Source organism: Mus musculus, chromosome 7, assembly GCF_000001635.26.
Source record: "Mus musculus strain C57BL/6J chromosome 7, GRCm38.p6 C57BL/6J".
In the NCBI taxonomy this organism is placed as follows: Eukaryota; Metazoa; Chordata; class Mammalia; order Rodentia; family Muridae; genus Mus; species Mus musculus.
In genome coordinates, this window is record NC_000073.6 from 98,047,338 (window position 1) to 98,075,243 (window position 27,906).

The window sequence follows — 27,906 nt, forward strand, 5'->3', positions numbered from 1 at the left end:
GATAACTGAGAAACTGAACTTGTTTGTTCCAAATATTAGGGGATTTTCCAGATGTCTTTGGGGGAATTCTTAGTGGAGGCTGGGAGTGGAGCTCAGGGTTTGTTTGTTTGTTTGTTTGTTTGTCTGTCTGTTTGTTTTACTTGCTAAGCTTACGTTCTATTCCTGAGCTAGACCCACAGCTCCAACTTCTCCATCAATATTGCTATTGTTTTCTACTTTAAATTCCTATTTCCAGAGACTATAATTGGAATGATTATCAGTCCCTTTGTATTTACGGTGACTATTTTATACCTATAATATAGCCCATCTTTGTAATTTCCCCATGTGTATATGTAAATAGCACGTTCTGTAATTGGATAGAGTATACTATGAATGTTAATTAAGTCAATAGTAAAACCTTTATTATTTTGGATAATAGTATGATTCTTAACTCTATTTGGTATAATATTAATAGAAACCCTGACTTTTCTCTAGTGTTGGGTATGACCTACCTTTTAAAAACATTTACCACTATTTATGTTTTTAATATCTAAAATGAGTGTTTTTCAGGAAACATACAGTTGGGATAACCTTCCTTCCTTGAGTTATTACATTCTTTATTTGGGTCCCATAATTCCTCACTATATTTTTTTTAACTCTCAAATAACTGTAATAAATTTTTTTCATTGTACTTTACCTACTTTTAAAGTTGATTTTCTACCTGAAGGTGGATCTGAATTCCCTAGCTCCCCCACCTGCCAGTTTTTCCACCAACAAGGTAGTAGGGTATATTAGGCCTCTAGTATGTGACATTTTTCTGGGTATTGGGAACATGATAGCAAATGAGTCAAAGTCCCCCCAAGAAACTCCCATTCTGGTGGGGGAAAGTGTTCACTTTTGAGGGGTAGGTTGAAACAGGAACTCGCCCTGAAGCCCAGGCTGGCCTCTAGCTTGTAATCCTGCCGGGAATCGAGGGGCATGACATCACAGCTGACCACGTGAAGACAATGTCAGTCACTGCCTACTGAGCACCCTTGGATCACACAGCCACTTTTGTGTGTCCTGGAGGGATGGACTGGAGGGTTATCTGTAAGGTTTGCATAGAATTGTGTAAGGGTGGAAAGTCTAGAGTAAGTCAGCGGTGAGCTGGAATCAGTACTAACATACAAGCGATGACTGTGAGCTCGCCATAGAGTAAACAAAAGTATGGAGAGTGACAGTTGAGAAATCTGTGTTTATCTTTTCTCTCTCCCACAGAACTTCAGAAAACAGAGCCTAAAACAGAAAACTTATAGGAAAACTCTGGCCAGACTCCAGCCTTCTGAGATATTGAAACTCTCCATTTCACGGCAGTCCTGACACATGAGGCTCTCAAACCACCAGATTTCCTCCAGTGAGAGAATCGTTCTACTAGGACTTGCCAAGAAGAATACCAAGCCACCAGTATCACCCCAAGGGAGTTATTAGTGTCATACCACCAGTAACCCCAAAGAGAATACTATACCTCAAGGATTCCCCAAAGATGACAATGCTCTGTCAAAGCTTCCAAAAGGAACCTTGAACCACCAAAGTGTCCTAAGAGGGGTGTGAGATCACTAATGCTCCCCTCAACAGTGCCATGCCTCCTAAGGGGAATATCAAACAACCAGAGTTCCTATAGAGAACATCAAACCTCCAAGTTCCCAATTAGGGAATCACTAGGCACACTCCTTGCTGAACAACAAACACTATGACCCCTGTAAACTAAATCCCTCCCCAGGAATCTGTTAACATGGCATATTCCTCCTCAATTATGTCTTCCTTCTCCCACTGGAGAAAATTTAGCCTCACCTTGCCCTCTTCTCCTCCTCTCTGAACCTAAGTATGGTGATGGTAGGGTGTGGTCAAGAAGGCTCACGCCAAGACCGCTGAGGCTTTCAGGAGCAGCTCTCTAGCCCAGCTCTTCTACGGGATGCTCCTCAGGAGACAGGCCAGGGCAAACAGTGGTACCCAGTCATGGACCTGGAGCTGGTGCTCTCTAGGTTGCAGGGCTGTCTCATCTTATGCTTCTGTTGTACTTCCTGCTGAAGGAGTGTCCAGTCATGTCAGCTTATAATAAAGGCAACCTCTCAGGAAGCCAGTGTGTTCTCTGCCCCTCTGTGGTCGCCTAGGCTCATAGACTGTGGGATGGTGCAGCAGTGACATTTTCCTAAGTTGGGGAAGAAGAGGTGGCATAGACATGAGCCAGGACAGAGCTCGCATCCCACCCTCGTTTTCTGATCTGTGTGCAGTGGGTTGCTCCCTAATGCCTGGGGTTTGCAATTCACGGTCTCATTTCACTGAATAAATAGCCTTTGGCCTTACCAGGAAAACAGAACTCAGAACGATCATTTGGTCCCCTCTGTTTGGGAGCCCAGTGTTAGCAATAGTGAGTTGAGTTCTATGCTGTTTCTTTCCGCCATTGTGCCAGGCCAGCCAGCACGAGTCAAACAGACCTCTGAGTGGAGAGTGAGGATTAACAATAGCAAAGGCAGAAAGGAGACACAGAGATAGATTCAGAAATATTCCAGTGAATACTGCAGCTCTGAGTTTATTGCTCAATAGCATTTTTATACCCCACAGTGCAGTGGGAAGCAAAACCACAAGCTAGCAGAAACCGTGGCTAACATACACAGGATATCTGTTCCCATCTGGAGACTTCCCTGTTCCTCCCACCAAGGTTAATAGAACATTCAGCCCTCACCTTAACCCTCAAAGTATCTCCTCCTATCGTCCCATGTGTCAATGGGCACGATCTGTCAATGGGCTATCTGTCTGCCCTCAACCCCTGACCTGTTTTGACCCTGTCTAGCAGGCAAAAATGGCTCCCGACAATCCATTCACACTCCTCCTGGACCTCACCCTTCCCCTCAGCAGGAAGATATAGAGCAAACTTCTCTATATCAGCTTCTCCATGGACCAGATTTATCCTAGTTGACTGTGGAGCCATGCGAATGTTATAGGACAGGGCATTTCCCTCCTTCTCAACAGCCAAGGCATCCATTCCATAGAAAAAGGCTGCTTGGTTTGAGTTCTCTGCTTGTATACACCAGCTGCCCTCTCCTCCACATGCAGTGCACTGGTCAGGAACAGCACTCCCTGGGATGGTCAGGCATACAGACGTGGCAGCCTGGGTGCTTAATGTAAAGTCTCGGGGAGATACTGATGGAAGTTCCAAACACTACCATCTCAAAGGGATTCTCAACTTGTCACACCAGTAGCTAATCACTCCAGCCACCATCCCATCTGAAGCCCCTGCCCCAGATCTACCCAGCCACCCCCAGACTTCACTGTCTCATTCTGGTCACAAAGCACTATCACTAGACCTCAGCATTTCACCCAAGAAAGTGTTAGCAATCTTGGATATGTCTTGATAAACTGAGAAGAAGCTTCTGGCAAGATGGGAGGGCTATTCTGCCTCCACTGGCCCTAGTTACACACACACACACACACACACACACACACACACACACACACACACACACACTTGTATACATGTGCTCGGGCCTTCCCCTCTCTGGCCAGTGGCAATCACTTCCCCCATCCCCTCTGTCCCAAGTGGTCTTTTAAGACTCAAGGAAGCCTTGGCCTAAGCATGCCAAACCCCAAGGTGAAGGAAGCATATTGCTCAGGCGGGTAGAAAAAGTAGCTTCACAGACCACCCCTACAGGTCTGCACCCCGATCCCACATTGTCTCCCCAGCAAAGATCACCATGAGACCAGAGAATAAGACACATGCTTTATGCCCTCAGGTGGTCAGGGAGATTTTAGCAGGGACCCACCACATAACTGTCACATAACAGGAGTGATCCAGGTAGAATCAGGAGGCTTTGTCCAGACTCAGGAGGTAGTCTAGGGGGCTTCCTGGAGCAGATGATACTGAGGAGTCCTCCAGAGAGTCCTTAGTGGTAGTGCTTATGACAGGGGCCAGTGCTGAGGACCCTGAGCCCAGTCCCTTGGGTTTCAGAGCATCCGTTCAATGTACAAATAGTTTGGTTGTTCCAAGTATGCAGAGAGCTAAGTTGTCCTTGATTCCTCTGTGCCATCCATATACAGAAAGTCAAAAGAGGTTGCTTGATGGAGCTGGTCTGAATCAGGAGAGGTGACCAAGGAACACAGACTCTTACACCAGGAAGGCCACAACAAAGTAGGGTGACAGCAAACCCAGATGCCATAGGTGGATGCAGAAGAGTCTGGACCTCGTGGCAGGCAGATCAGATGCCCAGCAGATATGGTCAGTCCAGCTTCCCTGCCTAGAGGGCCAAGGCCTGAGCCAGCGTCTCCTCTGAGGTTCACCTTCCACTCCTGGAGTTCCTCTGCTTGCTCATGGCTGTGAGCATCTGGCTGATGTAGGAAGTCAGAAGATCATCCATTTTGTATCCCTAAAACCAGGGGTAGGAAAATAAGCAGAGCCCACAGTGGAACGCACAAGCCCCTCACACACAGACACGGCTCCCAGAACATACTTCAGTGGGCACAATACAGAAACAAAGCAAGTCTGCCCCCATCTACACATTTAAGTGGCTGGGTTCATCTTGCTATCTTGAGCCCCAGGCTTGTGGTCCCTCTAAGCCTGGAGGCCTCAATGCAGGAGTGACTGCAAAAAACTACCAGTTAAGTTGCACCTTGGGAGTTTGGGCTCATGCTGAAGGTCTCATTGCTAATGGCTCTTCTGGTGCACATGGGCTGAAGGCCCACATCCATGGGATCAATAGCCAGATTCTAAAACAACAGCTGAATGATGGCTCTCTTCCTCCACCCTAGCTGACCATTTTTCCCCGGACCTAAATAAACTAGGCTTCTAACGGACTCCACCAGGAGAGGCAGGGAACCGTGCCGGGCACTAGAGGGCGCTCTCACCAGCGATGTCTCACAGAGCAGTTTGCTCCCACGGACCAAGTTCCCAATGGTGATGTGGAAGTAGGTGTTGCCACTACTCCAGTTGGAGATCTTGGTGAAGGGGTGAGTAGTCAGGATGTCCTGGGAGAGAAGGTCGACACCCAGATGCACAGCCTTACCCTCTGGCTTCAGTAACCCCAGCTCCAGCCCGCAGATACCCCCTCAAAGAAAGCCTGAGCCCTCACATGAGGAAAGGAGCAAGAGGGAGAGGCCAGCTCTGTGTGGAGCTGCCAGGGAGAAGATCCCTCCTCCTCCATGCTTTGCCTTGCCCAAGGAAGCCCTAGAGGCTGTTGTGTACGTAGGGCCAAATATAGAAACTTAGGTGCCTGAGAGCACTGACAACTGTTGGTCTGAATGAGATAGCCTGGGTGAAATTAAAGAGAAAAATGGGACAGAGAAGAGAAGGACACTGGATACTTGGATTGTGTAGAGTAGAAGCCCAAAAACTGTCTGAGAAAGAATGACAGAGGAAGGCAGAGAGCTCATGTGACCATGACATCATGCAGCAAGAAGACGACGATCATTAGAGGTTCCTATCACTTATTCAGAAACACAGCTTCTGGCTCACAGTGGGACTGGCCTTTTGGTGCATAAGCATAGCCACCCTGCATACGCTCCACCATGTACCACCCTGACCAGATAGGTCAGAGACCGTTTTTTGGAAAGAGGTGTCGGTCTGTGGCATCCAGTGACATTGAAAAGCTGGGTGCTAAAAGGAGGTTGTGGAACTTAGCAGCGAGAATTTGGTGGCAAGTTGAAGGTTGCAATTTTGGTGGAACAAATGACAGAGTCATTGTGGCGAGCACAGGCAGCCTTTCAAGATGGGGGTTCAGGGACTCCGAAGTGGGGACAGTAGATGACAGGGCTATGTCTGGGACCTTGGTTGGTCCTCACTCCAACCTGCTCACTCTTGCCCTGCTCACCTTGGTTCTGGGATCGATGAGGCTGACCCCGTACTTGTTGATGGCAATTAAGAGAATCTCTGGGAAGTTTGGTTCTGTAGTTTGCTGGCAAAGAAAGTAGAGGCATCGTCAGACAGGAGCCCAGAGCAAGACAGGAGTTTGCAGACAGGCATGAAGCCAGCTGAGCCAGAACAAAATCAACCCAGCCTGCTGCCTACATGGCACCAGCCCTGCCAAGGCCTCCTGCTTTCCCCCTCTGCCCACAGCCTCAAGGGTCCCTATAAGAGGTTCCATATTTTTCCCTTTGCTTCCCTGGGGGTTTTTACTATGTCCTTTCTCTCAATCTGTAAGTTTCCCAATGGTCAGGACAGCCCTATGGTACTCTTGTCCCAGTGCCAAACCTCCCCAGCCTCACTGTCCCTTGAGGAGACCCTGACTCTCACTGACTTGGCCCCCTGTCTCTCACCACACTCAGCCACATTAACTTTTTTTATTTCCTGCCTAGACCTGATCTCTCAGGCCTTTGTGAGCCTAAATTGAGGGTGCTCTCCTCCTTTCTGTGCCAGCAGGTGTTCAAGGCAATGGCTGTCACCTCCATTCCAGTTTCTGTGCTGCTTCAGTCCCAACCTTTGACCCCTACCTGTCCTCAGAAGATCCCCTGAAGACATACCTTCACCTCAAAGAAGGCTGAGCCAAAGGTGGGCCACTTGAAGATGAGTTTGAGGAAGGCCAGCTTGGCTTCCTCCTTGGACTTCCCCGCATGTTTGTTGAAGTAGGCGACAATAGACTGTGGGGGAAGGGAATCAGGGAGGACCAATCACAGCTCTGCTTCTGCCTGTCTACACCATCAGAGCCAGGCATGGTACAGACAGTGTTGTCAACTTATGCCATGGTCCCCACGTACTCCAGCCAACTGGTTTCTGATCCACCCCAACCCATGCAGACAGACCAGGGCACATCAAGCAAATTCAGGTCACCTTGACAACTAGGATGGGGCAAATTAATACCATAGGGTCACTAAATCCTTTGCACAGGGACTAGAGAATGAAGCAGACAGAGATGGAATAGAGGCTTCCCTTATCACACAGGAGGGAGGGCCATTCCCCTTAGCTGCCGGCCAGCACTTGCTGTCTCAACCCCTGGGGTACCCAAGGTACCATTCTCAGGCCCCACTCCTGCTGCTCCTCCTCTGGGTTTCCATGTTTACCCGTTTCCAGTCATCAGGTGAGACCTGCCGGATTAGGTCCTGGGGTACCAGCTCCCTCAGCAACTTGGGGATGCTAGGGAAGTAGGATTTGTCCTCCTCAAACTTGACCCTGTAGATGAGTGCGCCCAGCTGCAGCACCTCCTCCCGGGTGCACTTGTGGTAGCCTCGGAGATATTTGGGCAGTTCCTGTCAGAAGCAGAGCAGTGAAACCACGAGGCCGATGGCCCACGAAGCTGAGGGGAGCAGAGGGCACAGTGCAGCTCACCTGGTAATAGTGGAAGATGGAGTCAGCCATGGGGTCCTTGCCCGGCACTGTGGTGGTCCACAGCTTCTTCATGAAGAACACCTGGTAGGTTAGTGAGGGCACGATTCCTGTGGCACAGGGCAGCCAGTCACACGGAGTCTCAGCAAAGAAGGTCCCTTGACCCTGCCAGCTTGGTTCCAGCTGCTTGGCTAACTACTGGGCTTCACAGCCTAGTCTCAAGCCAGCAAGTCCCTGTGCTGCTAGCATCCCAGAGCCCAGCCCCTTACCGTCCTTGATGGGCCGTGCTTTCTTTATCCAGTCTGTCAGGTGTCGGACAAAGTCAAAGAAGAAATCATTCTCTGGGACGCTGATGACCTAGGGACGCAGTCATCACAGCTTTGGGCCATTTCGTTTGGTTCTGATTTTCCCACCAACATTGCTGTCAGCTGCTTCTATAGGAAGGCTCCACCCCCAGCCAGAGGGGTTCTGTGTTGGTCCTACCCACACCACTGGTGCCTCGTTAGCATCTCGGGAACACCAGCTCCTGCCGAGAGGGGCATCATCCCACCCAGTCCCTGGCACACCAAGACCTGCACAGGCCCAATGCAACACAGCTGAGAACAAGACCAGTCTGCCTCAGCTGACTTCTGGCATCTGTGTCCAGCTCTGACACAGATCCTCCAGACCCAGGACCTCGGAGACATTGTCTTTGGGTCCTCATGTTTGACACAGTGACAGTCACGAAGTGAGGTAGAATAGACACGGAGCTGTCTATGATCAGTCGAAGGGAACATCCAGTTCTTCTGGATGCTCTAGGAAGCCTTCCCTTTGAGGAGACATCACAGCTGACTAGTGAGACCTTTAGGGACGGCACGCCTGGATCTGGGTCCCTGCTGTGTGACCATGGATAAGTTACTTAACCTCTCTGATAAAGCAGTAATAAGCATTCTACCCTCTGAAGGATACTTCAAGGGTGAATTTTCTGAGGGGACAAAGACAATGAGCCCTGTGACTGCAGGACACAGGGCACCTGGGCATGTGACTCTCAGAAAAGCTTTGCTGCCATGTACCATGCTCCAGGGGACCGAGGACATTTGTGCTGTGTGAGAGGAACAGAGAGATGCTCCATGCAGGTGCCTCTTTCCTCTTACCCACTCCACGTTCCTGGGGCCCCAGCAAGTCTCCAAAAGATGGGCAGACCCACCTTATCTGCGATTTTGACAAAAAGGCTGAATCCCTCGGAAGACTTGAGCAGCAGCCGGCTGGCGATGTTCTGGCAGAAGTCCTTGGCCTTGGTGCTGGACTCCACCTCAAAAGCCTAGGGGTAGCACACACTCAACTTCTGCAAGACCTTCCCCCAGTTCCCCACTGCTGATCTCTGCTGTCTCTCCTACCCACCGGACCAACCAATTGGCCGATTGACCAACCAACTGACTGACCAACCAACCGACCAAGACCGAGTTCCTCCCTTTCAGGACCCCTCCCTGTTGGGTCATCCTGGTGGATCCGATCTGCATGTAGTATTTGAAGAGAGCAATTCCCACTTGGCTTTTCTCAGAGCTCACTGTCCCTGGCCCTCCAAACAGGACTAGTCCTGGTGCTGGCCCTCAAGGCCTAGGCCTGGAGAGTGAGAGCAGAGGTGGGGACTCACAGTAGTATGTGTGTGTTGGAGGAGGGGTTGAGAAAGAAAACCAACCAAGAGGATGGACTGGGAAAAACAGCCCCAACTGTGACAATTAGGGGATGGAGTTTGAGGGCGAGAGGGAAGGAGAGATGGGACAGACTATAGATGGAAAGGATTCTGGGAAATGTCTGAGTTTGTCACAGAATCCTACTGTGGCATCTGAGTCTCCAGGATCAGGCAAGTATTATAACTACTCATGAGGGTACAAGGTAAGATACAGTGACATCAGGATCCAAGGTAAGATGTCAAATTCATGGCAGAAAGCCGGACTGGGGAGCCAGGGAGGAGGAAGTGAAGGTCCAAATGGAAGGGACTTAATCCAAGGAGTGTCTATAGTCTTGATCAAGTCTTGTTCTACCCAAGGGCAAGAGACTGAGATGTCAGGGTGTCAGGTGTTGTTAGAGACACCCTGTGCAGGCTGAGGGAGCTTGACCCTGTCAGAGGGGTCAGATCCATGTGGGGGCCCTCACCTCGTCCGTGTCATCGGGGAAGTAGACCTTGTGGAAGATCTGGGTAGTCTTATGTTGGATGGCCTCCACCTCCACCAGGTGCGGAGGGTACTTCCGGGAGCCATTTCTGAAAACACGGAGGGAGAGAGGGAAGGAAGCGTGTTCCTAGGTCCACATGGCTGGGAAGCAGAGGAGACAGGAGACTGGCCCCAGCCTGACCCCCACCTCCACCGCCCAACAGTAGACTCAGCTATGTGGCCTCCCAGAGCCCAAAGTTCCCAGCCAGGAAGTGGGCTGGTGACTGGAGAAAGGAGAGGGAGCAAGGGGTGTGAGTGAGCATTGCAGAGTCTGCAGTGGGGCCCAGGGGCCACCTTCCTAGTCCCCCAGAATATGAAAGCCACTCAAGGAGTAGCCAGGCTCCCCAACTGTAGCCAGCATGGGCTGCAGCTCCTGCCACCGTCAAGCTGTGGAACTCAGGGGTAGGCTTCACACTGTGCACGCACATCCTGCACACCAAGGGTCTGTCCTAGAGCTGGGTGTGGCCAGACCGCCCCACCCCCAGTGCTCGCAGAGCCCGTGTGGCTCCTGTACCTCAGGGCTTTCTGGAGCCTCTGCAGGCAGTCAATGGCAAGAGGACAGTGCTTGCGGGACTGCAGAAACCGCTGAACATGAGGCAGGAGGATGTTGCTGGGCGGGAAGAGGCCCGTGCACAGCCACAGCAGTTCCCAGCCCCTCTCTTCGCTGTACCTGTGGGAAAAGGACCAGAGTAACAGGGACCCGTGCACCCTGGAGCTAAGCCTCTGTCCAAGGACCAAAACGGACACACTTTCATGACAGCTGAAACCAAACAGTGCTCCTCAGTGTGGCCATGAGCCCATACCAGGTCATACAGTAGCCAGTCCACAGGGACACAAGGCTCCGGTGCCAGAATGAAAGTCCACAGTTACTCAGCACTCTGTCTGGGTCGGCTGAGATTTCATCCTCAAAGCCACACATCCCGAGAAACAACACAGAAGTAAGTGTGCTGCTTATACACCTGCTGAGCACTAGGACTCACCTATACCATTAAAGCAGACCCTACACCCTCATGCACCCCTTGGTTCACTAGGCCTGATGGAGCAGGGCGGCCTGGAGGCCTCTGTATAAGGCGGTACTGACATACATGGCTCTGTATAAGGTGGTATTGACATAGGCTTTGAAGGACAAGACAAATTCTGACACACAGAGATGAAAGGTGATCCTGCCCAGGAGAAGACCCGGCATTGTGAAGAGATCTGATGTGTTTGCCTCCAGGATGGATCTTGCAAAGATGGGAAGATGTGTCTGCTATTCTGACACAGATAGTTATGCTGGGCTCTTCTAGTCTCAGAACTAGGCACTCACTACCTCAAGGCAGGCTGGACTTAGACCAAGGTCTCTGCTGCTTCCAGAGAGCGAGGCTGGTATCTCATCAGAAAGAATAAATGAAATCATGTCAAGCCCCAGTTGCAATCTGTCTCCAGGCATCCTGGCACCACTGTAGAAGATGCTACACTTCATCAGGCAGCTCAGACCATCTAGAGACTGACCCTTAGTGACGCATGGAGTCTCAGACAGCTGGTCCTCAAAAGGAAGAGCATATACTACAAAACTCCGCTCTTTGCAAAATGAAGAATCGCCCAGCTAACCATCTGGATGTGAGGTAGGCACAGGCGTCTCATATGGTGAGATCATGACTGTCCCTTTAACCACCCTAAGGGGGGGGGGCTTTCTCTCTATCCCAGCGTGAGCTCGTTGGGAACTCAGTCACCAACTCCTGGCAGTTTGTTTCTGTAAATCTCCCCGTTGCTTATTTTCTCTAGCTAAGCTCTTTGCCCACCCGAATCACCGGCCTCTTCAGACTTGGCCCTGCATAGCATTTCAGTGGCCTGTACAGGAGTTGGGGAGGGGACTCTTGCCTTGCCTCTCTTAGCTACTTAACCTGGTGCCTATGGTGGCTGCCTGAGTAGCCCAGAGACAGTTGATGGTCCGTGGCAGGTCTCTGAGGCAGGCACGGACATTTTTTAACCCCTTGGGGAAGAAAGTCTTACTTCCCACCCGAGGGTGATAGAGGAAGGCTGCCTGCCATAGTCCATAGGGACAAGAGTCCGCTTTGCCTTCTCCTCTGGGGACCTCCTTACCCCCTATGCCCTGCCCAGATGGTGGTGATAGCTGGGCCAAGGCAACACCACACACCACCCTTCTTCCCACAGTCCAGCGTCTGCTGCTCTGCAGCGTGGGAAGGGACAAAGTGTGTGGCTGACTGGACATGCACTTGTGGGTTCCCCTGCTGTCCAGTGTTCCTGATCTGAAGGCTCGCAGATAGCCAGGGTTTCACTCCTGAACAAGTCCCCCTCTCCTTCAGGACTGATTCATGGCCAGGACCAGTTTGTGGTTTTCCCTGGGGTTGCTCCAGTCTAGAGGCTTGGCTTTGGAGGGAAACTGAGTTCTACTTCCGGGGTTGGAAGGATGCCCTGGTTTGTCACAGAATCCTGCACTGTGGGAGGAATATCACTGTGCCTTGCTAAACTCTTACACTCTTAAACTAGGCCCATCTTCCTTAAACCCAGCCCCATCCCTGATCCTTCTTTGGGGCATATCCAAACCCCTCCCCCAAACCTCCTTTCTCTTCTCTCCCTGGGGAGCTCTCTCCAAACCCTTTCTCTTTACCCACATAATGCACTTTCTTTCTCGTGGTCACTCGGGAACTGCATGTAAGGGACTCACCTCCTCTCCCTCCTAGAATATCCTTTTCCTTTACAAAGTGGCTAACAGGGCCTCTGCATCATCTTGGTAATCATCACTCCCACCAATCACATCTGTCCCAAATAACATAAACTGGAGCCATTTACCCAAAATCCTTCTACCTTCCTTAAGGAAACCAAAGGGTTTGTAATGGCTTTGACCTAACCTGCCAAAACCTTTACCTCCCTAACCACCTGCTGTGTGTGTGAGGAGAGTTACCTGGCCTTAGCATGCGCCTGGGCTGTGGAGACCCAGGCTCTTAACTACATCACAGTCAAGCCAGCCTCTACGATGACACCTGTCACAGAATTGAACTGGTCAAATCAGGCCACCACTGTAAAAGGCAATGGGGGAAGGACCTGATGGATATATTTGCCTGCCCAGTAGGAGGATGACAAAGGTCATTGTTAAGTATCCTAACCAGGACAAGATGCAGGAGGTCACACAGGATCGCCCTAGAACCTGAGCATCTTTCAGCTTGGACTAGCAAAAGCAATGCAGGAATACTAGTCTGTCTCAAAAGACCAAAAAATTAAATGGAATGGAATAGAATAGAATGGAATGGAATGGAATGGAATGGAATGGAATGGAATGGAATGGAATGGAATGGAATAGAATAGAATAGAATAGAATAGAATAGAATAGAATAGAATAGAATAGAATAGAATAGAATAGAATAGAATAGAATAGAATAGAATAGAATAGAATAGAATAGAATAGAATAGAATACCAGTCTGGACCTCAAGGGCCACAACAATATTGGCTGTGAGTTTATAAGCCAGGCCTATAAAAACCAGACCAGGGACCCAAGACCTCTTTTCCCTACTTTACCAAATGCACCCTCAGAAGTATTTTAATAACCAAAAAGGAACCTCAAGGGCCAGAAAGGGAGAAGTGGGGGAAGAAAGGGGCAAAGGGCCAGCTCAGGACACTCTCTGCCCATCCCAAGAGCATCCAGGAGCTCCAGCTAGAACCCACTTCATATCTGTTTTCAGTATATGGGAACTTAGAATAAGTGAGCTTTTCCTGCTATCATTGCGGACAACTTGGGCATTTCTGTCGGTGTACCCAAAGCTATCTGGGGTCCTGTCCAAACTGCAGACTGGAGGCCCAGTAGAAGCATGAATATCCCTCTATTTCTTGAGAAGGGGGACAATCTATTTTCCATCTAAGGATCTCACACTCAAGTCAAACCTGGAAAAGGACAAATGGCCTTGATTTTGTTCCCAGACTGGGGGTACTTAATGAAATGGACTAGAGGGTCCCTGAGGCTACATGGACTCCCATATTTTTCATCTCTATGAATTAACGTCAGATAACCCTAAATGAGGCAAGGACCCAAATGACATCCTTTTAGGTATGGAGCAAACTTTTCTGCTCTGAACACCTTTTCTGATTTGACCTTCCAGACTCAAATCCTCACTGGTTTTAATGGCAAGTCCCAACCAGCCCACTCTATGCCCGTCTTAATACATATGATATATGATGTATAAACACATTTCCATCCATTCCTTCCTAGGCCTTCCTAGCTGCCCTGTTTCCTTCCTAGTTAGGGACTTCATGATTAAACTCTAGACCCACCTAGGACTTTTTAAGCACAATGGTCTGTCTGGAAAGTCTCCTGTACTGGGAACACTGGGTCTACAGGATATCCCTCCTTACTGGGCCAGACTGAAGCAGTAGGTTATCAAACCCAAGCTCACTGTAGATATCAGGGGAGAGCTCCACCAGGCTTAGCTTCACCTTCCTCTCTGCATGACTCTTGTCCTGTGATGTCCTTAAAGACCCTCCCTACATCTCTGCTCTAGCCTCAAAACCAACAAGCTCCCAGAGTCTGGATGCCTGCACTCCTGAGCACTCTGTAACAGCTTGGGTTACCAGAGCCCTTAAGGAAAGCCCTTAAGTGGCTTTCCTCAAAGGAAAATCCCAATATCCTTTAAAGCCTAATGTGCAAAAAGGTTTACAGACTCTCTTCGATAAAAAGTTCTTGTCACTCACTTTGCAACACTCCTACTTTGGTATTCAAAACGTCAAGTGGAGCCTAGATCATGGGCCCCAGTCTCCTAGGAATGGGCTATAAATGAGGCTGTGGTCCTGACCTACTCCTCAGTTCCCAGTCCTTACACACTCTGGAGACAGATAGCCTCCAGTCCCTCCTGGGTGACAGAGTTAGACCGTAAGGATATTTTCATTTGCATCCCCATCCACCAGACCCTCCATTCCGATTTGCTCTCAAATGGCAGGATCCCTTCACTCAAGCTGTTCAACAGCCTACTTGGACTGCCTTACCTCAGAGGCACTGGAATAGCCTCAACGTTTTTTGGAATTCGCCCCTTTTCTAGCAGCATATACCAATAGCTCTTGTTTTATGGTTTTAGTAAAGACATCTTCCCTACCTACCTATGTCACAGGCCCTCCATACCATCTCACACGGAGGGGACAGTGAAATGAAGGGGGGAGATCTGTAGGCTCAATGCTCCCAGCATGGGAGCCTTTCCTGACAGACCATTGGGCTGACAGTCACCTCAGTCGGAGTGAGTGCAGATGTTAGGAGTGAGAGCCAGGAGGGCTGGGCTGTGACCTTGGAGGACTGTTCTAAGGGTTCGTGTGAGGCTAGGCCAGTGCCTGGCAAATGAAGAAGTGGATGTTCACAGTCATCTATTGGATAGAACACAGGGCCCCCAATGGAGGAGCTAGAGAAAGTACCCAAGGAGCTGAAGGGGTCTGCAACCTTATAGGTGGAACAACAATATGAATTAACCAGTGCCCCCCACCCAAAGCTCGTGTCTCTAGGTGCATATGTAGCAGAAGATGGCCTAGTCGGCCATCATTGGGAAGAGAGGCCCCTTGGTCTTGCAAATGTTATATGCCCCAGTACAGGGGAATGCCAGGGCCAAGAAGTGGGAGTGGGTGGGTAGGGGAGCAGGGTTGGGGGAAGGTATAGGGTACTTTCGGGATAGCATTTGAAATGTAAATGAAGAAAATATCTAATAAAAAATTGAAAAAAAGGGGGTTACCCCTTCTGGGCTCTTGACAGGTTGACCCTGGGCCCCAGGCCAATTGCTTCAAGAGGTCCCACAGTGTCCGCTCACCTGATGTGATTGTCAGTCAGCTGCTTCAGGATCTGCACGTAGGCCTCATCCTTGAGGGGCTCAGCCTTGAGTGCCCACTCAAAGATCTGGTCAGTGAGCTCATTGACGGATCGCATCCTCTTGGATGGGTAGTCGCCCATGTACTTGAGCACAGGTGAGAGGCTGTCAAGGAAGGACTTGTGGATGAAGGGGAAACACTGGCCTAGGAGGTAGGAGGTCGGACTCACACAGCCCTGGAACTCTGAGTTACATAGTCGTAGATGTGGCCTGCTCACCACTTCTCTTCCCTTCCCCATCATGGCCACCCTTCCTCAAGCCCTGATCCTACATCCCAAGTGTCCAAGGCAGCCAGAAAACATTGTCTAATCCCCAACCGCCTGCCCAGCAGCTCCCCCGTTCCTGGAATGGACACAGCCTAATCTAATAATCTAGTGTGTTCTCTCTGTCTCTGTCTCCTGTGTGTGTGTGTGTGTGTGTGTGTGTGTGTGTGTGTGTGTGTGTGTTGATTGCAGAGCCTTGGCATGATAGACAAACACTTTATCACCCAGCTATATCTCCAGCAGCCAAAGCTTTTTAACAGACCCTGGGAGCCTTTCTTCAGTATACATCTGCCCTTCAGTTACGCTAAGCTATTTTGTACCCTTGAAATAGCCCTGCTGGTTTGCCTCAGGACCTTGGTGTATGCTGCCCCACTCCCCAGGAAGTGAAGGAAGTATGTTGCCTCTCTCTATGGGTTGGTTCAGGCCACTTCCTGGCCTGACACCATCACCACTGATCCTAGTCAGTATGGCATCCTTATGAGACCAGAGGTTGGCTCTTGTCACAGCTTTATCTCTGTCTGGCCCAGTGCAGGATGACAAGGTCACAGGGGCTGGAGGATGCGGCTGTCCCTTGAAAACTATGGGGTGCCATGCGCCCAGTCAGGGTCTTCCATCTGCTGCCAGGGCCCAGTCCTGCCACGCCCTGCCCCAGTCCCTCCCTGCTGCCCTCCTAGCCACTGCGGTTGTGGATATCTACAAAGGCCATGCAGGCTTCCTGGGAGAGTTCTTCACTGCCCAGGATCTTCTTGAGCAGGGCCTGCTTGAGGGGCTCTCGTGTGTGGCTCCACAGCCTGTCCTTACCGCGGGCCTTGGACACCATGACACGGCTCAGCGTGTGCTTGGGTGGGGGCCTGTCAGGCACGGAGATGGTCAGTACCTGCCCCACCACAGGAAGCGAGCCCCTCCTGCCATGCTGTGCAATGCACACACATGCCACCTTCTCCAGAAGCCTCTGCTCTGCTCCCAGGTACCCTCAGGCAGAGCTGAGCACCCCAAACCACAGCATCTATCGTCCTGCCCAGCCCCTGTCCCCCAGGGCAGAGGACCTGATGAGTGGCACAGATACCACCCAGAGGAAGAAAGGATGAGATGGGACTACACAGAGGGCTCATCCTGGACAACAGAAACTGCTTATGCTGCCCCTGAGCTGGCCCCGCTCTCAGGTGGGGGCATCTCAAAGAGCACCATTCTTGTCCCCAACCTGCCACCCGACGTCACCTGAAGTAGTCGTAGGAGAACTCCTCTAGCGTGTAGGGCTTGGCGCGCACCTCTGGCTCTGCTGTGCGAAGCTGCAGGAGCCGGACGACATCCTGCCTCTGGTCTGGGGTCATAGTGACCAGGGCCTGGGTGGCAAGAGATGGGGAGGACTCGTCAGCTCTTCAGCTGGGGCCACTGGAATCTGATAAAGCTGGAGCCTTCCAGAATGAGATGGGAGACTTGTTCTTCACGGGTGTGGACCCTAAGCTCTCTTCCCTGTGCCTACACTTCCTGCGCCTCAAGCCCAGTCCCATGAGCCTTGCACGGGAGCTGCCTGGAGAGCTGTACTGAATCCTTGAGCTGTGAGCCATGACAAAAGAGACCCTCACCCAGCTGTGGCCCCATTTCCCGTCAGACATGATAATGATTCCCCATCCCGACCCCCAGGCCTCTCCCCAACTGATGTAAATTTGGAAGATACCCATACATTAAGCCTGAGGTTCCCCCCAAACCCCAGGGCTATCTATCATCTACACAGAAGATACCAATCATTAGTGTGTTGCAGTCCTTCATTCTAATGACCGGATGTGAGAAGAAGAGTAAGGGAGCATCTAGGGGAGACTCCTGGTGCTGGTCACATACCACAATCTCCCTTGGTGGCAAGGTGACAGTGGGCATGACGTATACACAGTCAGTGGGGAAGTCGCCGCGCTGCTTGGTCCTCTCGTTGATGCCGTTGGCCCAGCCTGAGTTCATGACCTGCTCACCAGTATCATGGTCAAGGATGATGAGGTCTCCCTTGGCGAAGCTGAGGAAGCCTGACTCCTCACCAGCTTAGAAGCAGGGGTGAGCAGGTTCACATGGGGATGGGAAACAAGGGTGGATTAGAACATCCTCATTTGGGCTGGTGACCTGTAAGCCACGGCTCCTCGCTGAGGGCCTACGCCATCCTCCACTCTGCATACTCTTTGTGCAAACCCCACACCCAGATTTAGCCATCAAAGCGTGTCACCCTCCTGTCAAAGCTCAGCTCCTTCCTCCTCACTCCTGACCTTCTTCCCTCTCCTGGCCAATGCAATAGCAGTTTGGGACACACTGGCTTTCTCTGGGCATGGCTCTCTCTCTGCCCTTGGTCTCAGACCCCTGCTCATTTATGCTTCCTCCCTGGACCAGGCTGCACGGAGAGCCTGACCTCCACGTTCCCACAGCCTCTGGGTTTCCACGGTCACTGTGGTATCACCATTTCCCATGTGCCTCCCCATGGAGTCTGGGCACCATATTGCTTCAAAGAGGTGCCATTGTGTTATCAAGTATGGAGGACCCCATTTAACTTGGAGCTGGTGATAAGAGGTAAGCTACAGTCTTAGAAGGTGGGAGAGGAAGTGTTCTGTGGACTGTAGGTAAAGGCAGTACTGCCCGGGACCCGGTGTCTAAACAATACAATAAGGCACCAGCCACCTGCTATGAGTGCCAGGCTCATATCTGTACAGTCTGCCTACCACCCCAGAGCACCCACTCACCAGGGTTAGGATTGTCCTGCAGTGCCACCACATACTTAGACCTCTTCCGTAGCCCCTCCAGAAAGGTGACCACCAGGTCACGGATGTCCTCAGCATTGCTGGATGTGAAGGTGTACTCATCTCCTTTGATGGTGGCCAGGGTAAAGCTGGGGGCCATCATCTTTGTTCCCCTACAGGACCAACACGGAGAACAGGGTCCAGCCGGGGTCAGCCCTGCCCGGCCCGATTGACAAGTAGCACAGCCCAAGTCAGAGCAGCCCAGTGAGAGCAAGACGCGGCACTCCCTGAGGGGGACCAAGGCCAATTGTCAGAGTGTCCCAGACACTCAGACAGGGCCCTGCCAGGACAAGGCCTGGCCCACTAGGGTGATACACTTATCACCCTCTAAGGCAGACGTAGCCATGGCTACAGCGAGCTCTGGTCCAGAATTGCCCCACTCTGGCCCAGTGCACTGCGTATTGTCCATCCATGTCTTTATTCACCCTTTAAGGCTCAGCCTGATGCCTCTTCTACCAGGAAGTCTTCCCTGCCCTTATCATATCTGAGACAGACAGATGCTCTGGGCTGCACTGCACTATGGGACTTGGCTATTCCAGAACCCTACCACCCTCTGGGTGCTTTTCAGCTGACAAAGAGATGCCCCCTTGATAACACTGATTGTGCCCCCGGCCCCAGGAGCTGCGCCCTCTCCTCCTGTCCCTCTGCCTGGGCCCTGGCGGCCATCCCCACCTACTGCTGGACACAGCCATGATCTCCGGGAAGGACAGCTCCAGAAGCACCTGCTCCTGCTCGTCCACGAAGTACACACCCGTCCAGTTGACAGCCACGATGACGTCGCTCTTGGGGAGGGGAGGGCCTGCGACAGTGACAGAGGCTCTGAGAGAGGGCCTCCCTGATCTTGGAGCTAGCTCCTCCCTACTCCTCATAACTGCAAGGTGGTGGCTTCTGCAGGAGGGTGCTTATCCCTGGCTTGTAAACAGGGAGAGTGAGTCTCAGCATGGCTACCTTACAAAGTGAAACCCAAAAGGTGATGGGTTGAGAACGCTGGCTTGAGAAACAGCCTCAGTCCCCTTCCTACCTCTGCTCCCTGCCCTGCAGCAAGGTGAGATGGAGGGAGAGGTCAGACAACTAAACCCTGGGGTTGTCTGTGTCTCTGAGAGCTGGCAATTCTAAGAAGCCCAGCATGAGCACAGGGCTAACACAGAGCAGATGCCCAGCAATGTCCGCAAAGGTCATGAGAGCTGATGTGGGCTGGCACCAGCCAGTTACTTTCCCCTTAGCCATAGCCACCCACCCTCGGCCTCTTGGAAATAGCCCAACAGAACAGCCCACCCACCTATAACCTGGCTACCCTCTTCTGTCCATAGTGGGAGCTTTAATGATCAGCTCTTCAAACCAGTGAGCCATCGTCACTGACTGCACGGGTTTCCCACAGCCCTTCAGCAGTAGAACCCAAGAAAACCAGGCACCTGCAGAAAGATAATCACCCTCCCTCCATACGGCTGGGGCCACAAATACCTGAGAATTTGTAAGCTTCGTAAAACCTGGAGAAGAGCAAGGGCCACTTGAAACGGGCATAATTGACCACATCCTCTTTGACCTTCTGGGAGTCAGTTCTCCTCTGGGCATAAATTCCCTGCAGAGGGCAGAGTGGGATAAAGATCAAAGGCCAGTGGGTAGGCTCTAGGAACTAGCTATCCCTTCTACCAGGTGAGCTTAGGTGCCTCTGCTCCCATCAGCTCACACCCCGGCTGCACTGCTTTCTCTAGTTCAGTCTGTACTGGGGTTCTTGTAAGTCTCTCTGTGTGTGGGTCCCCGGCAGAAAAGGAAAACATAGCTGCCACCCTTGGGAACTTCCCAATGCAGTGGCCCAACTGGAGTGACAGTGAGCCACTGGGAGGCACACGCCATGTGGAGAGGCACGAGAGCAGAGAGAGGTTGTAGCATCATGGCACACAAAGCTGGGTCCCTAGAGCAAGTTTCTACAAGGCTGGACAGGCAGGTGGACGAGTGAGCCATGTCTGAGAGTAAGAGGACCTGGGGGTCAGGTCCAACAAGAGCTGCTGCAGCACTCCTGTCAGGGAGCAGCGCTCTGTTTCCTGGTAAGAACTCCATGACCCTGGGGTAGAATGAAGGGGTCAGGATGAATATGTGGCCGTGACAGCCCCATATAGGGCATTGCCACCCACGAGAGGGCCAACATGGCCACAGGCCAGGAATAGTAAGCATTGGCTGAGAGTTTGATGTGACCAATTTAATGCCCAAGTGTTCAGTATACCATATACATGCGTATGTGTGTGGAGAGAAAGCCACAAGGAAGAAGGTGGGGAGCCAAACGTGGCAGTGAGAAGCCCCCAACTTGAAACTTCTCTGCATGTTTGAAATGGCTTCAAGATATTTTAAAAATTTTCCCTCTAAATCCTCGTGTTCGAGTCTTCACACCCCAGGGTGCACATTTGCAGATAAAGTCTATAAGAAGGGATGGCATGAAGCCCTATCCCAACAGACCGTGTCCTGGTGAGGAGAGGCAATTAGGTGCACGTGACCACAGAGGAAACCAATGAGGAGCAGATAAGACAGGAACCTCAGGAGAAGGCACACCCTGATCTCAGCCCCAGGCCCTAGAGCTAACTTGGAAATGTCTGTGGTTCCCATGTCCAGGGTGGCTTCTTCCTGCCTTCTGAAAGGCATCGACATTCACTTCTGTCCAGTGCAGCAGAACCCAGGGCTCTGACACACACACAAAGGTGCTGTGATCCAGGAAAAGACAGAACCAAGCTGTGGATCCCAGAAGAGCATGTCCGTCCCACTATGCTCCCAAGGCCTGATTCCAAAATAAAATGAATACCACCATGCCACCCAAAGCAAACACACACACACACACACACACACACACACACACACACACGCCTTATTGGAAATACATGCTGGGGCAGCTGAGGAGGCTGAGAACTGGGAAGTGAAGCTGTTTGGGAGGCAGGCAAAGTGGACTGGCTTCAGTAACTTGCCAGAAGTCAACAGGAAGACATGGCAAAGAAGAGGTTTTTCTCTTGGGGGATGTGGGGAGGATGCAGGAAAGAAATACTCTAGGGGAGAGAGGGCTAGGCCTGGAGGAAACCCTTGAAGGGGGCATTCAGAGCCAAGTGCGTCTATAGGGAGCTATCCAGGGAAGGTGAAAGGTGTGTGGAAGGTACCACAGGACCCTAGGGGTGGAAAAGCCTTATCTGTAGCGTATGAGACACTATCCGTGGGGACCTCCAGTAACTGAGCTAGGCCTAGCCTGCTCTGATATGGTGCGTGGAGCCCTCAATACCTCCACCCAGCTGCTGTTTCACAGGCCCCTTAGCTCCTATATTAGATCACAGCCTGGGACTTCAAAAGGAGCCTGCACCCAGAGTTCCCAAGTAGGAAGGTACTGGAGTTCTTAGGAAAAAGGAGGGGACATTTCCTAGACAACTTCCATTATCAGACCTGAGTGGTCACTCAAATCACAACATTGTAATCAACAGGAGAGGTCACCCTCAACATCCATGACCCCAGGGGTCCCTCAACAGGCCGCAAGACCAGCTTGAGCCTTCTGTGTCTCATGCACCCAGTCCAGAGAAAGTGAGAGAGACATATATGAATGATGTCTGGGGGTGGGTGGGTGATGGGAATGGGGGCAGGAGGCCCTGGTCCCCAGCAACTGTCAGGCAGAAGACATCAGGTGCCAGCCATGATGCTCCATGCAGCCACGCCTCTGAGCCCTCCCTCTTCCTACCTTCTTGTGGGCAGCAATGGCCAGCTGTGCCCACTTCTCAAGATTCTTCAGCGGTGTGATCTCACGGTCAGGGATGTAAGTGGGCACGAGGCTCAGCAGGCGCTCCAGAATCATCTCAGAACCATAGTCCACAAAGTACTGCTGAGAAGCCAGCTCAGCCAGGTCGTCCTCCTGAGGGTGACACACACCGTCATCACCAATCATCCCTAGGGGATGCCCTTCTAGCCCAGCCCCCTCCCAATCATGTCTCCTGTAGTTTGGGGACCCTGACCCTCAGGACTCTGTGTTCTCCCTGTCTCACTTCTCTTCACAAGGCAATCATGGGGTCCCTAAGCCCATAGCCATACTCTTCTTGCCCCGTGTCTGGTCCCCTTGGCACCAGCTCAGAGCTGACTTCTGTCCAGGGCCACATAAACTGAGCAAAAGAGCAGGAGGCCTATTTGGTGATGGTCAGACAGCTGGGATCGGTGTTGCATGAAAGCCACGTGGGCTGGCAGTCATGTCTTGGAGGGTGGGACACTGGAGATGGTCTGTGGGGATGGTGTCAACACACCACTGTCAACATCCCCATCCCCATCACTATCTACCCAGGAAGAGTCGACATGGTAACCACCTGGCTCTACTTCAGAGAGCCAGGTGAGAGTCTGGCATGGGCTGGGCTCTTCTTGGATGAGGCCTGGTGCCCAGCATGCAGGGCAGAACTCCCCTGGGGCTCTTGGTGTTTCTGTAGAGCAGCAGTGTGACAGAGGAGGCTCTCAGGGACCTTGTAAGCATCTGCTATTTTATAGTTGGTGGGAAAAGTTTCCCAATTTTAGTAGCCAGTATGGTGGCTCTAAAACAGTTGGAATATTAGCTTATCAGCATATACATCATCACTATCAGCACTACCAGTATCACTAATGTCACCTTCACTACCAACACCTATGAATATCAGCAGCAGCATCAGGACCACCATCATCACCAACAACAACCATCCTCAAAATCAACAGCACATCGATCTTTATCCTGCCATCACTAACAGAGCCACAGGTACAGGAAGCACCACCACTATCTTCAAAAACAAGACCCTCGAGTCTGTTCCCGTGGGAGGAAAGACAGGGTCAGAGAAGGACTTCAAAGGGTCACCCACTGTGACAACTGCATGAGCACAGATAGCCCCGAGGCCCAGAAGAGTGTGTGTGTCCTAGGTCCCCTGGAAGGCTGATCCCAGGGACAGGCTCTGAGCCGGCTCGGCTCATAGCATGCAGACCCTGCAAATCCTGATCTTCTCCTTCAGAGCAGTTCCTAGACTAAGAACCATACAAACATGTCCATCACCCCTACTGGTATCACGCAGTGCACTGCAGAGTGCATGAACCCCTTCTCATGGGGAATCAGGATAGCTTTCTGAGCATCCACTGCACACAGCTTGTGTGAGGTTAAGAAGCACTGAATCCACAAGAAACCCAGAAAGTGTCCAACCGCCAGCCAACTGACAACAGCCCTTAGCCTGTGGCCATGGCCTCCCTGTGGCTTGCACACCCCACTTACCTTCTCACACCTGTACTCCCCAAACTTGACTCCTCGCACCACCTGCTGGTAGATGAGGTTCGTGGCCACGTTGTCCTCCGAGGGGTTGTGCCAGGGTGTGAAGACCTCCTTTCTAAAGAAGAGCCTCCATGGGGCGTTGCGCTCCTGAGCACCCTGCTCCTTGGCGTACTGCTCACACTGAGAGATGGCATCCATGACATGGTCACTGCCGCTGCCCAGGGAGGACACCTGTGAGACGGCACAGTGGGAGGACAGGCAGGGCAGGGTCAGAGAAGGACTTCAAAGGGTCACCCACTGTGACAACTGCATGAGCACAGATAGCCCTGAGGTTCAGAGGAGTGTGTGTCCTAGGTCCCCTGGGAGGCTGGTCCCAGGGACAGGCTCTGAGCCGGCTTGTAGCATGCAGTGAGTGCCTTTCAAGGTATGTGTATGTGGGAGTCCTTTTTTTCTCAGAGCAAGGGGTACAGTTAAGCAAGCCATCACTGGAGGCACCAATTCATGAGGGAAGCTCCAGGCAAACTATGACCAAGTGCAAGGTCCTGTCCATGGGTCTTCCCAGTGCCAGAGGAAACTCCAGGCCTATCTCAGCAGGAAAGACTGTGTACTCACACCCGAAGACTCACACAGCTGGAGAAGATGTGGAAAGGGCGAACTAGTGGCTGAGCAGACTTCTACACATCACAGCCACAGATGTGACCCTGGAGAGCAGAGTTGTCAGCCCTCTTTTCTAAGTAGGAAGAGAAGGGCTTTCTCCTGGGCACCCATGGTTGGAGAGAGCTCTGGACCTTTGATCATGGGGTACACGGGTGCCAGAGAGCTTGACACCATTTCTGTAGAGCCTGTTTCCCATAACTTAAGTGACTCACATGCATGCAAACCCCTCAGCCAGCAGGTGGCAGCACTGGGCTGGGCTAGGCTTAGGCCACCATACCTTATCGAACAGAGCGATGTAGAGGGAGAAGCCAAAGCGGTCCTTGAGTGAGATCTTGTCAGCCAGAGCATTGCACAGCTCCCTGGCTGTAGTTGCTGAATCTGTTAGCAGGGTCTTGGTGGTCCCATCCATGAAGGTCACGGGCAACATGATGGGCTTCTTGGACTTGGTGGCCTGAAAGTGACCAAGAGGGTCTGTGGTCTTTTCACTCTCTCTGGTCTGGCTGCCTATGGGGCAAGAGCTGACCCCCATACTACCAGCATCCCACTGGGACACCACCTGGATCTGTCACAGGTATCCACTCTGAGGGGACATTTCGATGTCTTGTGCCAAGGACCCAAGCCTAGTAGGAAACCACCGCAGGAGCATGGCCTTGACTAAGGCCCATGGGCATAAGACAGGCAGAAAGATCCAATCACACTTGGGACTTTCATATTCTGGGGGGGGGGGGGGGGGGTGTTGAGATTCCAGAACCCAAGGACTCCTGCAATCCAGCATGAAAGGGTACTTCCGAGGCATGCTGTGTGAGCCTTGCTGACCTGCAGCTCCAGCCAGCTGGGTGGCTGTGTCCGAGTTCCGTTGACAAAGGTCCTCCTCAGGCGCTCCTCACAGTAAGGAGCATAGCCAGGTGGGCCTCCGTGGATGAAGTTCCGCAGGTACTGCAGACAGAGAACTCAGTGAGGCAGTCTCCACCCTAGCTGCTGCAGCAGCCTGCAGTCTCTCCAGGCACACCCGGGACTGGCTGCTTCAGCCGGGACACCTAGAGCCCCCCTTTCTAGGCCTACTCCTGCTACCCCTAGAATCAAGTGTATGCCCTGCAGCTTGGCAGCAAGGCCAGATAATCTCCTCACCCTCACATTCGACCTCTGCCCTCTCTGTTGCAGCTGCTGCTACCTTTCAGGGCCCCATTTGGTCTCCCCCACTCCCTCCCCCTCATGGCACCCAACTAGTACCCAGAGCCTGGCACAGAGTGATATCAAAGTGCCTGTTCCAAGATATGTTCAGTGCGTATATCCTTATCACACTTGACCTCTGTAGAATGATACTGACAAAGCCAAGTGCTGGTCCCCTGGGCAAAAGGGACCTGGGAGGAAGGGGCTGGGCATGTGTGAGACCATCAAGGACCTGAGAGAGGCTCTGGGAGTATGGGATTCCAGAACTCGAGAAGTCCCAGAGTCCCACATGAGGACTATTTGTGGGGCACCAGAAAGCACATGCCACATGCATGTTGTGTCCCAGCATAGAGGGGCCCTGCACCCTCCTCCCCACCCCAGACCATCCCCCTACCTTAACGAACTTCTCAGAGGGGGCGAAGCAGCCCACACAGAGCGACACGAGGATCCAGCCCCTGGCATAGCTGCTCTTGGATGGGTTGTGTGTGAGCTGCTTACTGATCTGGCAGTAAATCTCGTCCCTAAGTGGGGACAATACCTCAGAGTGACACCCAGCCACCCTTCCACACCACAGCTCTTCTGACCAGCCAGCCTAAGGCTTCCCAGGAGACAGAGACAGACTGGATAAAGAGGCTGAGCAGAGGGTCTTGCTTTAGATTTGGGGGTCACCAGGAATAAGGCATGGGTCAGGTGAGGTCCACCATCCACAAAGTGACCTATATCCTAATGCAAGTTCAAAGGTCACAGCCCCTGATGTCCACCCTGCCTAGCTCCAGGTCAACCATATAGCCCAAGCAAGGGACCCCCACAGTCAGGGACAGTTTCTGTAATAGTGGCTGACATGGCAGAAACAGAGCAGGCACCTGGGAGGGTGTCAGGGCCAGTGAGCAGGGACCCTTACTCTGAAACACAGTTCTCCAGCTTGTGAATGCTCAGTACATGGGTCACTTTGCACTAAGATGAAAACATCTTCTCTTAACAGCATTTTCCTCTGTGGGAGGTCCAAGAGGGCTTACCCACCCAGGACACACACGCACACACACACACACACACACACACACACACACACACACAGTGCTCCTCCTCTATGAGGACAGTCCCAGGTAAGAGGCAGGACTGTCTCATTCAGTAACTTCTCAATCTGGAGAGTTCATGAACCGGCAAAATTTCAAGTTGCCATCTTTTTATCACAAGAAGATAACACATGTGCGTTTAGACCTCTTGCCCATGACCCAGGTCATTTCCACTTGAAATATCCAAAGCAGACAGGCCACCATCACAGCAGCAATCGGGCCTGCAAGTGAAACTGCCATGGCTCATCGAGGTCCCATTTTGTCTCAGACCAATGGGAACCTGTGCCGGAGTCTCCATCCTGGCCCCACTCAACCAATAGAAGGTGGCCAGTAGCTAAGCCAGAGAAGGGAGGATAGCCGTGGTCCCTCAGGAGTCTACTTTCTAGCCTTTTTTAGTGTGGGGTTCCTGGCACAAGATTCCTGAACAGTCTACTTCAGATGTGGCAGATGGATAACCTGGTGGCCACCTCTCCCTTCTGGTGACCCTGGGTGGCCTCTCGCTCTAGTGAGGAGCAGTGGAGAGAGGTGAGGCTGACAGGTAGGTGGGCTAGAAGGCCAAATAACTCCTGGAAAGTCTCTTCCTCATGCTGGGCCTCAGTTTCCCCATTAGATGGGACTTGTCTCTTGTCCCACACTCCCAATATAAACATAAGTTCTTGGGACCCCAAGTCTTTACCTATGGTCATATAAGCCAGCTCCCTGAGAAGCTCAGGTCCCCACATCTGGCTGGGTTAACTATCTAATTGTATAGGTGACTCTAGTCTTCCCACCAACTCGCCACTAGTAGAGGTCTTTCCTGACCCAGGATGGAAATAATAGATTCTCTAGGCATAGAGTAACCTTGCCATTGGCCTGGGCCAGCTGCACTGAACATGAGCCAGCGGCAGTGGGTTTAAATCCGACCGCTCAGGTGGGGCCATGATAACCACTAGCTACAGGTTACAGTCTGCTCTCTCCATTCACTGTCTCAAAGTTCTGCCTCCCCTCAGATCTCAGGTGTGGGTGCTATTCTTATTCCACATTTCCAGGTAAGGCATAGAGGGATGAAGGAGATAGGTTAGGGTCATATGACTAGCCAGCAACAGAGCTAGCACGGGCCTTTTGCTTAATCTGTGGCTAAAGTGGAGCCATTAGCAGCTGCCTGGAGACCACCAGCCTCTGCCTAGAGAAGCCCAGACACAGCATCCCACTGCCCCTCGGGTACTGACCGCAGCGCAGGCCGCAGGATGCCGTTGCCGATGATGAAGTGCAGCTTCTCTAGATTTGAGGTGGGCCGATCCTCCAGCATGCTGTTGCCCTGTACCGTGGATTCCCCATCGTTCAGCCTCTTGGTCACCTAGGACACGGACACAGGCTTAAGCCAAACAGGTGGGGCTTGGGTGCTGCACCTGCTAGGCTTCCCACGGGGAGCAGATAGCATCATAGATGGGGTGCTGTCCCTGCCA

At 51.9% G+C, this 27,906-nt stretch overlaps 2 protein-coding genes across 12 annotated transcripts in view; one reads left to right on the forward strand and one right to left on the reverse strand.

The window, feature by feature from the left end:
- The window catches only part of Gdpd4 (glycerophosphodiester phosphodiesterase domain containing 4), a 129,720-nt gene extending 127,394 nt beyond the window's left edge, over positions 1-2,326 (forward strand). Inside the window, exon 18 of the mRNA NM_177696.3 lies at positions 1,237-2,326. Coding sequence (NP_808364.2) covers positions 1,237-1,274 — 38 coding nt within the window. The 3' untranslated portion in view covers positions 1,275-2,326. The remainder of the gene's footprint in view (positions 1-1,236) is intronic.
- Positions 2,327-3,716: 1,390 nt separating this feature from the next.
- Positions 3,717-27,906, reverse strand: part of Myo7a (myosin VIIA) — a 68,469-nt gene continuing 44,279 nt past the window's right edge. For 6 of the 11 annotated variants that reach the window (XM_006507427.4, NM_001256081.1, XM_011241688.3 and 3 more), the window contains 23 exons: positions 27,670-27,797; positions 25,783-25,909; positions 25,035-25,154; positions 24,496-24,669; positions 23,565-23,792; positions 22,035-22,205; positions 19,793-19,910; positions 19,004-19,130; positions 18,275-18,558; positions 17,397-17,587; positions 16,776-16,900; positions 16,251-16,408; positions 15,238-15,391; positions 9,974-10,129; positions 9,404-9,509; positions 8,454-8,567; positions 7,537-7,624; positions 7,271-7,377; positions 7,006-7,191; positions 6,469-6,585; positions 5,820-5,903; positions 4,858-4,977; positions 3,717-4,379 (listed from right to left, as the gene is read on the reverse strand). In XM_006507427.4, the coding sequence (XP_006507490.1) occupies positions 4,290-4,379; positions 4,858-4,977; positions 5,820-5,903; positions 6,469-6,585; positions 7,006-7,191; positions 7,271-7,377; positions 7,537-7,624; positions 8,454-8,567; positions 9,404-9,509; positions 9,974-10,129; positions 15,238-15,391; positions 16,251-16,408; positions 16,776-16,900; positions 17,397-17,587; positions 18,275-18,558; positions 19,004-19,130; positions 19,793-19,910; positions 22,035-22,205; positions 23,565-23,792; positions 24,496-24,669; positions 25,035-25,154; positions 25,783-25,909; positions 27,670-27,797 (3,273 nt within the window). In that variant the 3' untranslated portion in view covers positions 3,717-4,289. The remainder of the gene's footprint in view (positions 4,380-4,857; positions 4,978-5,819; positions 5,904-6,468; positions 6,586-7,005; positions 7,192-7,270; positions 7,378-7,536; positions 7,625-8,453; positions 8,568-9,403; positions 9,510-9,973; positions 10,130-15,237; positions 15,392-16,250; positions 16,409-16,775; positions 16,901-17,396; positions 17,588-18,274; positions 18,559-19,003; positions 19,131-19,792; positions 19,911-22,034; positions 22,206-23,564; positions 23,793-24,495; positions 24,670-25,034; positions 25,155-25,782; positions 25,910-27,669; positions 27,798-27,906) is intronic. The other 5 variants (XM_011241691.2, XM_011241690.2, NM_001256083.1 and 2 more) reach the window with 2 other exon arrangements.